Below are 13,288 nucleotides of genomic sequence, written 5' to 3' on the forward strand. Positions count from 1 at the left end.
CTCCTTAGGAACTTAAATTATGGCATGATTCATTTTTCTTACACTGTGTCTCGTCCCAAGTAACTGTCTCTAGTGCTCTCACAGTAAAACAGGAACAATCAGGAGTTTTTTTGCAGATATCTACCATTAAATGGTACAGCCTGGTTTACATATACTAACCATAGCTCTGTACTGCCTCCTGCAAACATCTTGATTTCCTATGCACTTAGTTCCTGCTTTTCTTGGTGGAAGCACAGTGCAGCAAACTCCTTTTAAATAAGTTCAGTTTAGATCTACGCTGACTTCTGTGCCTCATGTAAATGCTTGTATTTCGTGATTAAACTAACGCAGTCTGCTTTACTATGAAGTGTGTTAAACTGAAAGCTAGGAATAAATCTGCATTCTTGGAACAGCAGTCTGAGTTGTGAATAAGTTTCAAGGAGAATACAGCATTGAAAAACTGTGTTTAAAAACAATGAAATACCGTTGGTTGTTTGCAGATTTTAGACTTAAGAGGAGGAACTCAGTTCTTGTGGGTAAGGTGTGGGTGGATGGTTGTTCTCTATCTTGGGACGTTATATCAGTCTGCTCTTGAAAACGTTTACATATTTACCCTGGGATCCAAGCTGTGTAACTTGCCAGCATGTAAACTGGAGAAACTTTTCCTCCTTTGAGCTAATATCAAACTATTGGAATAGAAAAACCTCAGATTTCTCACACGGATATTGTTTTTAATGACTTAAACTAAAATTCTGAAGTTTCTTTTGCCACGTAATTGAACTTTACAGGTATTACACTGCTGTTGGTAACAAGATACTGATATTTATTTAGAGTTTCTATCAAATGCTTTTCACACTGATACTGTCTTACTGACTTGTATCAAACAATGGCTTGAATGAATGTTGAGATGAGTACCTTTTGCAGAAGATGGAGCTGGTAGCGTTGCCTTCCTCTTTGCTTTTATACTTTCCCTGTGGTTCATTGGCACTTCTCAATATGGTTTCTTAGAAACCATGAAACCTTATATACTTAGGTGTTATTCCAAAAGAAAAAGTGTATCTATATATAAATAGAAAAAAAAGTTGTGAAATGAATAGTATCTGGATAGATACAACAGAGAGCTGGGGCTGAGAGTTAACATCTGCTTGGTTGTCTTGGCTACATTAGCAGCCTAATGACCTGTATTTTATTTCACTGTGACCATGTAAAGTTTCAATTAAGTTATGAATTCCAGTGGATATCAGTTGAATGGATGTTTAGTTCTCCTGAATTATGTAGCTGAAAACACTCTGCTAGTTTTTTTTTTCTGAAATAACCAGCAAGGATAAGGAGTAGAACTATAAACAGGAGGAACCATTTGGTCAGTTAATTAAAATAGCTACTTATTAACAAGCAAAAATTGAACAGCTTATGTATCTTACTCTTGTTGTAGGAGTCATAATATGTTTTCTATCATCTGAGTGGGGAAAGCAGGAAGAATGACGTGTTGGATTGGTTGTCCAGCTGAGTTTACTACAAAATATGAATTATTATTATTATTATTTTCAGCTACTGATCTTCTTTTGGCATGGAATCCCATTTGCCTGGGCCTGGTAGAAGGAGTCATTGGTAAAGTCCAGCTTCATACAGGTATGTGGCATTTTATCTTATACTGCTAATTCAATTCGGTTTAAAGGCACTGATGCTACCAGTAGAACTATGTAACTCAAATGGGTTCTTTAGTATTCTCTGCAATGGTGTAGTACTTCCCAACTGTACAAACTTGTCAGTGTGTTTACATTTTAGTTGTGGTATGCAAATTCCTCTTTCTGGTGAATGTATTTTTTTTCATTGTCTTCTAAAAATAGAGGACTGCATCCACAAAGAATAGAAGTCAGTACCCGAAGTTTCAGCTGAGGCTCCCTGCGAGATGCTCATTTAATTTTTGCACGCTTTTCTTAATGATGCTGCAAAGCATTTTTTTTAATGAATGGTAGATTTTTATTTTTTCTGGAAATACGATTTTGGTCAACTAAGTGCATTAAGAGTGGTTCCTACTTTGGAACAGTGCTAAGTAAAAGTAAAATAAACATTTGGGAACTTGTTGTTTTTGATTTTGTAAACCAGTGTTAACTAGAAAGGATCTTTTACCAGTGGAGCTCTGGATATCTACTTACCGTCAGATAGAGAAGCTAGCCATAAACTCTACTTCATTTACTATGTGCTGTCCTTTATGCAAATGCTTAGACCATTCATCTGATGTCATTCTTGAATAGATCATCAATACAGGTAAAGTTTCAAGAGTGTTCCAGGATACCAGGATGGATTAAGTGCTGAAATGGATCAGATGTTTGTCACACAGGAACAGCTGAGTCAAGATAGCAGTGGCATGCTAGCAATAGAGGAAGAAAGAAAACGGGCTGCGAGGGTATGATGGATTTAGTTCTGGGAAGTGGCTGGTTCCATAGCTACTATAACTGCTAGGTCTCACTTCTGAGAAAACAGTTCAGAGCCTATCTCTTTTTTCATAAAGCTTTTGGCCATTTCTTCTTACTACTAGCATTGCTTGATCTTCTTTGAATTTCACCTGATATTTTTCTGTCCTCCTTCTGCAGATCTGTTCAGCAGTTCTTTCTGATCTGATGATACGTGGTGGTTCAGACTCTGCCTTTCTCTGACACTCTATTCTCATCCAGGCAGCCTGTGCTGTTCAGTGTGTGCTGTCCATAATAAATGGATGAATGATTGCTGAACTCCAGTAATAACCATTTTTTTCTGCTGCGGGAAAATGCTTTATGCTTGCTTTTGGCATGTTTGTGTTTGTTAATAAAGTATTCTTGTACACAAAGGCCTTCCCCCTTCTCTTTAGGGATTCTCACATAAAAGCCTTTCAAGGGAGAGACCTTGATACATGCTTTCCGAAAGTTCTCCTGTATCATGGCAACTGAATATTCTTGCATGTATGCTTACTGTGAGGCACTTCTGCTTATGAAAGCTGCATTGAAACTGTCCCCAGCATGTGACATTTGTTAAAGTGCCAGCTTGCTGTTGTCAGGTAAATTAAGTTTATCAGGTAATAAGCCTGATATCTGGTCTTCTTTCCATATATTTTTTTATAGCAATCGTATCGATTATGCTCATCCAGGTACTCCATCCAGTTGCTGCTTAGGCAAGTGCTAGCATTTTGTTTCTTCTTTGCCTTTTTTAAAATAACACATAAAGTGCTTATAGACTTGTGCACGTTGTGGTGTTTAATAATGCAGCTGCCTTGTGGACAGACAGTAAGAGAGGGAGTCCTTATTGGGGTGCAGTCAAAGTAAAAGAGCTGACTGAAATGGCCTAAGTAGGTCTTTTTAAACCAGTTATTGTCAATGAACTGTCACTTGACTGTGTTCAGGTATAGTTCTATGGAGTTCTCCAGCTGAGTCATCTAACACTGTAACAGTAACTGTCTTCATTACTAATTCGTGTATCAATCTTTGTCACTTGGAAACTTTATCAGTAAGAATTGTATAAATATTTAAGTGCTGGACCATTATCTCCATACTTGGTAGGAGTATTGGGGAGGGCAAGCTGGATGAAATGCTTTTCTTCCAAACCTCATTTGTGTCAGCAGGATCAGGAGGACTTGTTGCTCTGATTTCTTCCCTTTTTCCTTTCTCTATCTCCTCCACCTGCACAAGAAAGATCAGAAAACTTACTTTGAACTCCTGGATAATTAGATCCCTTTATGGGATTGTCCTGCTCAGCATCTTATTGACTAATACTGTAAACTTTAAATACTTTCTTAAGAATTAAAGTTGCTACCTATATGCTATTAATCTGTCAGGAAGCCCAAACAACAATCCCACTTGGTCTTGGACATAGATCCTTACATGTTTTTGAAAGATCTACTTAAAGTGAGAATGCTGGAGTAGTCCTAAAATGACCTTGAAATAACCTGAAACTGACTACAGGGATGTTCTTAATTTAGCATTGGAAACTGCCAAATTGCTGTAACTAGGGATGGGATTTAATTTACTCTAAATCTTTCTGCCTTTATTGCTGGCCTAGCACAGGAGAATTTGCAGGAAAGCTTTCTTGGCAGGGAAGCAATCTTGTGAGAAACCAGCCAATATTGCGTGGTTGTCCTTTTTAATTCTTTGAAGGATTTTTTTTTACTTGAGAGAATCAATTGTACATCTGGAAGTAACTGTGTACTCATTTAAGATAAAATCTACTTAAGCTATATTTTGCTTCTTCCTCAGTACTGAAGTTTCTTAAACAGCAAGATGCTTTTTTAGGGAAAAAAACCTGAAGGAAAATCTGAATTCTGGGATGTGGTCTCTTACCCTTTGTTGGTGTATCCCAAGATGAGAAAATATGGATTGAAAGTAAGAATACAAATGGGAAGGAATTCAGGGTATATCATGAAGATAATGTGTGAAATGTAACATTGCACACTGTCGCAGTATACATCATTTGAACAGTATGTGCATGTGCTTGCCTCTATTTAAGAAGAACATTTATTGCATAAACATGCTATCAATTACAGAATATTAATATTTTGTCGTCCAATTAATGTATGTATATGTATGTATGTACAAAATATAACCATTCAAATTCCTTTAGCAGAAATTCCAATACATGACTAGAATGTATTTTCTGATAGTAGTGAAAGATAGATACTTCCACCACTGAAGTGATAATGGTAGCCTGGAATCAAATTCTTAGTTTGAGATTCACTGATCTGCTTTAGCAATTTTGATTTCCTTCACTTTGTTAGTATAACTTTGGCTTCTGACCACTGAAGTTACTAGTGGTACTATTGTATGCTAATCCAGGTGTATTTCTTTTCTCTTTTTTCTTTTTTTTTTTTAGTGGTGAAAGTTTCCATGTAAAAGTTCTAATCAGTTCTGATTAGAGACTAGTTAATCAAACATTGATTAGAATGTGCTCAGAATTAAGGGCATATATTGAACTATAACCAGTGCTGGACTTCTTAGTGCCTGCCAAATTCCACTGAATTCCACATTGCAATCACACATTTCTCTATCTTGTAGTTAAAATGCAGTTTAATGTATGCACCCTTATCAGTTTGTTTTTCTTATGTGGATTGATTAAGACCTGAGTAAAACGTTACTGTCAAGTTTCCTTAGACTCTGTAAGCAAAAAGGAAGTGAAATACTTCCCTTCCTATCCCCAGGAAAGGAAAGCTCTTTTGTTGCCATGTCACTGAGACCTGTGGTTCAGCATCTGTAATATCTTCAGTGAAGTGCAACTGCTGCTGACTCTAACTTAATCTAATCAACAACTTATAACATTTTCTTGGCTTTCATCTAATCTTCTTCAACTAGCAAACAGAAAGCGATGCCATAGTATTTTTTTGTTAGAATCAAAATACTTGCAAGAAGTGTCATCTGTAGTAAATTTATGCACAGTTTAAGACTAATTACTGCCAAAAGGCACTTGAGGAAACTAAATGCTAGGCTGTTTGGGAAACATTTGAAACTAAGTTAAACAGCAGTGGTGTGCTGGCGGTAAAGCAAAAGGAGAGCTAAATTCCTCTTTCAGTGAGGAATGAGAGGGGATAGCCTATTTTAGATACAGTGCTTTACAGCAGTTGTTGCTGCCAGCTCTGCCATAGTTCGTGATATAGTTTTAAAAAGAAAAACAACAAAAACAAACCATGGGGTCTTGGTGGATGACCTAACACATGCAGCTTATGGAAGGACATGTAGCTGTAGCATTCTTCTGTATGTATGGTGTGTCTGACATGGGGCAGATAATAAGTAGTCTTCTTAATTAAAAAGTTCTACAGAACTACCTTTTTAAACTGTAGAAGCATTACTTTTATCTGTAAGTATAATTGGCAATTACACTGAGCTTCTGTAGTTGTTGCTGAAGCTTTTATATGGGGGCATTTTTTATCTGCATACCTTGGTTCTTGAGTATTTTCTTTTGGCCTACCAGGGAACTCCAGTTGTGTTTTTCTTTTTTTTTTTTTAACATGCTGTGGCTGTAATACAAATGGAGTTTTGAAATGAATGCCAGGAAAACCATGTCCTTTTTAAAAAATGCACTCAAAGGTAACAGAACTCACTTGGCTGTGTTGAGTTCTTGCTTGCTGCTATTAAGGCAGCATACCTCTTTCTTTCTGTTTTTTTTGTTTTTTTTTTGTAATGCTGTCATTCTGATTATTTTGCTTGAGATTTAGATGGTATCCCTTCTTTAAAAATCTGTTTTGCTTGTTGACACGCTGATCTCTTAATATGTTTGAATTGTGTGGTTAAACTTCCATGGTGGGGAATAAATGAGAGTATAGTGTTCAGTGAGAATGTCTGGCTGCTGTGTTTTCTACGCCGTGTTAAGATTGGATGGAAATGGATTTGCAGAAACCTGATTGTTCTGCCTACTAGAAAACAATCTAGAAAACCTAGTGCTACTTTACAGATAAAAGTATAATAAACTTATATTTATGACTTTCACCTTATCCCATGGCTATGAGGTGCCAAGCAGGAGGCAGGGGTGATTGCTGTCAGTCATGTTGCTTGTACGTGTGCTAAACAGCTTTTTCAGCACCTGCTGTCAGTAAGGATAACTTTCTTGCTGGTGTCTACTCTCATTCTCATGTCCTTACCTTTTATCCATTGACCATCAATACTGCAGTTAACTCATTTTTTTAGGAGGCTGTGCTTATATGACAGTGTGGAAAAATGTGGTCTAACCTCATAGCTTCCCCTATTTGAGCAGGATGACATCCTGAGTTCCCTTCCAACCTGAACCAGCTCTGTGATCCTCCAGAGGTTATGGTTTTGATTGTATTCAGGAAGTAGTGCAGAAATGCTCTTGGAAGTTGGCATAACTGAACAATCAGTGCATGACTTCATATCCTCTTTCCCTGGTTGTCACAGCACATTTGTACTTTTGGGAAAGTGTAATTTATAAAAGCACAGTGCTCCTTGTATTACAGACTGATATTATTCCAAAGGTAGTGATGCACAATTGAAACAGTGGGTTGTCATAATGCACAGTAGTGTGTTTGCAATGATTATTTTCTTCAGATGAACAAGCTGTTGCTGAAACACATCATCTGCTTTGGGCAGAAACCTTAAAGATTGAATTGCTGTTATTGGAAAGATGCTTTTAACTTTTTAAGCTTTGATTCTAAGCTGAAAGTACATTGAGAACTCTGAGTTTGCTGTAACTTCAATGCATTTTCATGGGTTTTTTTTTTGGTTTTTCTAAAGAACTCAAAGGCTTAAAATGGATTTAGAATTTACTGTGCAAGGCAAATAGACTAGATATTATATCTATATTGTTTGTATATATATATAATATATATATATTATATAGGATATAGATATTTTTCAAAGCATTATACTATGAACTGTCAATTGTGGAAGCATATTGGTCTATGGCAGCAAGCTTTTAATGCTTCTATAGGACCTTTCCACCTAAACTCAGGTGGGAGAAGTAGTCTGTCTTCTGTTTTTCTGCACAAGAGGAGGTATGAAGGGAAAACCATAGCTTGCTACCTGGTAAGATCCAACTGTTCATTTCAAGTTGTGCTGCCACTTGGGATGTTGGGAATGCCCATCATCTTAGAGGTAATTTTACCTTTGATAGATGTGTATGGAAAAATTCTCTCTGTTTCACTGATAGCAAGTACTACCTCTTTGTTAGAATAAATAATCTTTTCCAGGTGATGATTTGTTCTTGTTATGTGTAGTAGCAAAATGTGGCAGCAGCAAATCATCATTCACTGGATTCTTCTGGTCAAATAACTCCTGGCAGGGGGTTTTACACTGTGAGGAAAAATTTGGCAGATTAGTTGAAGTAAATGACTTTACTGTAAACAGTTACTAATCTTTCTCCAGATTTACCATGGTGGCTACTTTTAATTCGTCAAAAAGCATTGATTGGCAAACTTCCAGGAGATCACGAGGTATACAAAATAACAAAGGTTGCAGTGATTCCACTTTCCGAAACAGAACCTCAGGATCTGGAATTGGAGGTATGAATATCTTCAATAAACTATGACTTTCCTTTTTTTTCTCTTTAAAAAAAACCAAACACATCAAACACATTCTTCTGACCACCTCTTAAGAGTGAAGATGGCAGGATTTTCAGTAAAGCCTACTGTACAGTGATGCACACTGACTGTGTGCATCCACTAGATGGATTTGTATGTAGAAACCTGTGTGAACATTCAAATTTGCAGTGCCCACTCCAGAGTACCTTCAACTCAGTTACTCCTGAGATCATCTGAATATCCATAGGACTTCATGTGTATGCCTTTTGCAAGGAAAAGATGTTTTGTTTTTCTTTTCTGAATCAGGAGAGCATATACTTTTTCATGGATGTTCTTGTTTCCATCTTGCTCTGGCATATTAATTCCATAACTTGGCCTCAAGGGAAACCCTTGCTTTAAGCGTTGTGTATGTTTGTTTCAAAAAGTGAATGGTTAAAGGAAGAGCATTCAAGTGAATAATAGTAATTCACTTAAAAGGTTTGGCAATAAGTTGAGGTGAGTCTGGATACTCAGCCCATGTTGAACGGAAGCAGATAAACAATCACAGGGGAAAACAGCTTTTTAAAAAGGAGGAAGAGAATTATGCTATAGGTGGGAATCTGTACATTCCTCCTGTGTTACAGAGCTTCTTCCCCAAGTCTGTGGACTTTGTAGACTTTAATTAAAATTTCCTTGGATTTTACTGAGAGTATTTATACATTGATTTTAATTCAATATTATTATTATGTAGCTTTGTAAGAAACACCATTTTGGAATAAACAAGCCAGAGAAGATTACACAGTCCCCAGATGACTCAAAATTTCTGCTGAAGACTCTTACACAAATTAAATCAAATGTATCTGCTCCAAATAAAAAGAAGGTAAGGCTTTTTACTGATTTTTATTTTTATTTTTTCCTTCCAAAATGTTTATTTGGTAACTAAGAGATTATGATGGATGGGTAATCAAGTAGTAAGTAGTAATAAGACCTGGAAAGAGAACCAGTAGGACTAGAATGTATACCTGCCTCGTCTTAAGTTTGACTTCATTTTTTATTACTTCACTGTTGCTCTTTTAATTTTATATTTTTTACGTATGTAATTGCTGAGCATTTCCTAATGAAACAAGTCTTGGTAAAATGATATTTCTAGTGGGTTTCTAAACTGCAAGTTGCTCTGCATGAATATCTACTATCATAGAGCTGGACAAACTTTGGCACACAGTTTCTCAGAGAACCTCATACTACCTTAAAGAAAAAAAAAAAAAAGACCCAACAAACTATAGACACTTCTGTCACTGTGGTTTGGATTTGAAAAATCTAAAGAATATTAAGATTAGAACAGGTAGATGCAATCAGTAGTTTAGCTTAGAAACTCTTCAGGTGAGAAATGGTTGCTTGAATGTCAACTCAGTATTTCTGAGCCCGATTGCTCTAGATGTCCTTGATAAGGAAGTATTTCTGTGATGCATATTTCTGAAGATTCCTATACTTGTGCTAATCTCTGCTAGGAGTTTTAAGATCCTCATTTGTCAATGAGAAAACGTTTTACAAGTTAGAAATGGTATCTTGCAAATGTGGCTAGAATCTTTTTTTGGGTAAGACATAAAGCCATTACTTTCCTTTCAGATTAAAGAAAGCAAAGAGAAAGAGAGGTTGGAGAAGAGGTTATTGGAGGAACTATTCAAAATGTTCATGGATTCAGATTCTTTTTACTACAGCCTTACCTATGATCTAACAAATTCTGTGCAGAGGCAGAGTGCATGTGAGAAAACCGACTTGCCACTCTGGCGAAAAGTAAGTGTTCTACATCATGAACTGCACACATTATGGAAAAATTGCTGATCAAAACTTGACTCATCGCACCCTCTGGTAGCATAGTCTACAGTAACTGAAGATCTTGCCCTGTTACTGGATTCAATGCATGAGAATGCTCTTTTTTTACACAGGTTGATGACAGATTCTTTTGGAACAAACACATGATCGAAGATCTTATCATCACTGATGTGAGTTATTTCTAACAAAAGCTGTGTTTTATGAGTACTACTTTTAAAAAGAATTTTAAAAGAAAGTTGCAATGTTTATTTAAGGCCACATAGAAGTTAACTTAAAAACATGCCTTGACAGGTCATGATCAGGGCTGCACCTTCTGCAACTGACTTACTAGGCAGCTGATGCTCCCTTCTTCCCCCAGCCAAACTTTCAGTTAGCCTGTGTTCACAGCTAGTTAACAAAAAAAACTTACCTTAGATGGCTTATTTTAATAAAGCAATGCAGAATAACCTGTGAAATGCCAGTTTGTGCTGATTTGTGGATGTAAACTTCAGATCTATTCTAAAGTTTTTCTTATTTAAATGACAGAATGATTTTTCACTTCTGAAGTGGAGAATACTGCTTTTGTCCTTGAACAGAATAGCTGATCAGCATAAGAGTAGTGTGGAACAAGTTATTCTGAACTTCTTTTCAGAGTAGATAAAGCTACTGAGGCTTCCTGACTAATGAACAGAATCGAAGAGGCATACAGTAACTACTTATTTCTTCTTCAGCGTGTGATCTCCTAGATAAATTAGTGAACTGTAACTATTATGTACATTTGAGGTTAGGCCAAGTAATAGGTTATTTTAAAGATGATAGCAGACACTTTACTGTATGTCTTGTATCTGTCTTTGTTAATAAATTTCTGCTTTGCCTTGTTCTATCTTGTTTCATTTCTGCAAGAGGGAAAAAAAAGTTGCTTTCTTTATTTTATTCCTAAATTAAAAGCCCTCCAACTAACAGGGAAAAATGCTGATAACTTTTACAGAAATAAGACAAGGGTATGACAAAAGCTACTTTAAAACTTGAAGGCAATGTGAAACAGCAGTTTATAAATGAGAAATGGGAGAAATAATGGGGATGACAATGTAGAACCAACAGGAATGTAATGGTTTTTTTTGTAACATTCAGAATACCGAAGTGGACTTCTGGATTATGCCCATCATACAAGGATTTGTGCAAATTGAAGAACTAGTAGTCAACTATAGTGAATCTTCTGATGATGAGAAGAGCAGTCCTGAAACGCCGCCTCAGGAATCAACTTGTGTAGATGACATTCATCCAACGTTCCTCGTGGTGCTTATTTCACGACGGAGTCGGCACAGAGCTGGTAAAGAAATGTACCCATCTCTACTTATAGGAGATCAGTTACTACAACTAAGCTTCAGAAGTCTCCTCTTGTGCATCAAATGTATCCTTGAGAGTGATGGTTCTGAGAAGAGTTTCCATCTTGATAAAGAGTGCTTAAATTTGAAACTTACAAGAGAAACTCTTACCATTCTTCATTAGTTTTGCCTGGACTTCCTTTCTTTTTATTTTTAGAGTTTGGATGGGAAGAAAAAAAAAAGAAGCGGTAATGTAGGATTTAGCCATTTTAATACTTAAAATGTGAATTAATCATTATTCTTGTTCTTCCTAGGAATGCGGTATAAGCGACGAGGTGTTGATAAAAATGGAAATGTGGCAAATTATGTTGAGACAGAGCAACTGATTCATGTTCATAATCATACTCTTTCATTTGTACAAACAAGAGGCTCTGTGCCTGTTTTCTGGAGCCAAGTTGGATATAGATATAACCCACGGCCCCGTCTGGACAAGAGTGAGTTTTTAAGTGGAATAATTCTAGATCAGAATTTCTTCCACATCACCCTGCTCTTCACTCAAAGGCAAAAGAAAGAAAACTTGAAGAATGATTTTTCAAATAAAATATAGTAGTAGAACAACAATGTTGGAGCTGGAACTCATGACGGACTGTAAAAGTAATTCTGTAGAATGTATTATGCTGTTTTTAAGCAAGGCTATCTTTGAATATAGATTTGAGTATGAATTAATACTTCAACAGAACTTACTGCTGAACAGACTGTTTTTGTCTAACACTGCTCTGCCTTGTAGGTGAAAATGAAACAGTGGCCTGTTTTCGTGCACATTTTGAAGAACAGCTGAAAAATTACAGAAAGCAGGTGGGTGCTACATGGTAAAATAGCTCACAAATTTTTTTTGCATGCTTCTTGTGATTATTGGAATGATGCTACAGAAATAGAATCTTTGTTTAGAGTTATCTGGAAAGCGTAGTAACTTGCAAAGATGTCTAAGCCCTACTTTTGTATACCTGTCCTTAGCATTTTATAGCTCTTGTGCTAACACTCAGCTAACATATAGAACTTACTTGATCTCAAGTAGAACTTATCAAAGACAATAACCTTACACAGGGTGACCTACAAAGGTTTTTTTACTTCTATACTACTCATTACATGGTATCAGTCACATTGCAGAGGGTAACAAGTGTTAAATCTACATTTCTGAACAGGTCATTATTAATTTGGTGGATCAGACAGGCAGAGAGAAGATTATTGGAGATGCTTACCTTAAACAAGTTCTTCTGTACAATAATGCAAATTTGACCTATGTTTCATTTGACTTCCATGAGCACTGGTAAGAAACATAATTAAAAGTTTGCTTTGCATTTTTTTATTTAACAAAGAACAAAAGGGAGGAGAAAAGCCATTATTTCTGTCTTCTGCATGAAAAGCTTCCTTTTGAATAGGAATGATATCTTCTGTAAAGCAATATAAAAAGCCCAAGTTGGGATGAACAAGCATTGCTTTTAGTAGTTTTTTGTCACTGATCTTTGTTAAATATGCACTGTTATTATGCAAAACTTAACGTTGTTGTGCTTTATTAAGCAAAGGTTTCTTTACATGCTATGAGTGTGAATTGGTGGCTGACCTGCTTTTCTAACAGTTGAGCATTCTGCATGTAATTCATTGCTATAAGGTATTTTTCTTGCAGATGAACCCCATCACATATTTGGAGAATTCTAATGATGTTACATAATAAAATACGCAAGATTTTACTTTAATGAAGTATAAAGAGCTGCTGTTTTCATGACTCTACTCTGATGTTGGAATGGTCTAGTGCTGTGTGGCATGCCCAAACCTGTGATCTGTCACACAAGCACATATTTTCCCAGCTTCCCTCAAGCAGACTGCAGTTGTAGACCAATATATTATCCAAAAAACTTTAATCTTTGCTTCCAAACTTAATGTAAGGGATGGATCTGGTCTGGAAAATCATTATTGACCTAGTATGTCACTACAAGATATTATCTGAAGTTGGGGAAAAGGGAAAGTACTTAAGGTCTGTAAGGTAACATTTTGCTCTGTAGAATATCCTGAACTTATGCTTAGCTAGGAGTTTTCATTTCTGTTTGCTTCCAAGAACTGTAGTAATGAGTACTGTTTTTCACATGGCATAAGCGAATAGGGTACAGTACTGAAAACACAATTCTTGGCAGAGGTTGTCAAG

At 36.3% G+C, this 13,288-nt stretch overlaps 1 protein-coding gene across 2 annotated transcripts in view; it reads left to right on the forward strand.

Moving 5' to 3' along the window:
• Positions 1–13,288, forward strand: part of INPP5F (inositol polyphosphate-5-phosphatase F) — a 45,669-nt gene that overhangs the window by 13,522 nt on the left and 18,859 nt on the right. For both annotated transcript variants that reach the window (XM_015288905.3, XM_421792.6), the window contains exons 2-10: positions 1,528–1,608; positions 7,818–7,954; positions 8,703–8,831; positions 9,578–9,745; positions 9,898–9,954; positions 10,895–11,093; positions 11,403–11,582; positions 11,876–11,943; positions 12,291–12,415. In XM_015288905.3, the coding sequence (XP_015144391.2) occupies positions 1,528–1,608; positions 7,818–7,954; positions 8,703–8,831; positions 9,578–9,745; positions 9,898–9,954; positions 10,895–11,093; positions 11,403–11,582; positions 11,876–11,943; positions 12,291–12,415 (1,144 nt within the window). The remainder of the gene's footprint in view (positions 1–1,527; positions 1,609–7,817; positions 7,955–8,702; positions 8,832–9,577; positions 9,746–9,897; positions 9,955–10,894; positions 11,094–11,402; positions 11,583–11,875; positions 11,944–12,290; positions 12,416–13,288) is intronic.

This window comes from Gallus gallus, chromosome 6 (genome assembly GCF_016699485.2).
Source record: "Gallus gallus isolate bGalGal1 chromosome 6, bGalGal1.mat.broiler.GRCg7b, whole genome shotgun sequence".
Lineage (NCBI taxonomy): Eukaryota > Metazoa > Chordata > Aves > Galliformes > Phasianidae > Gallus > Gallus gallus.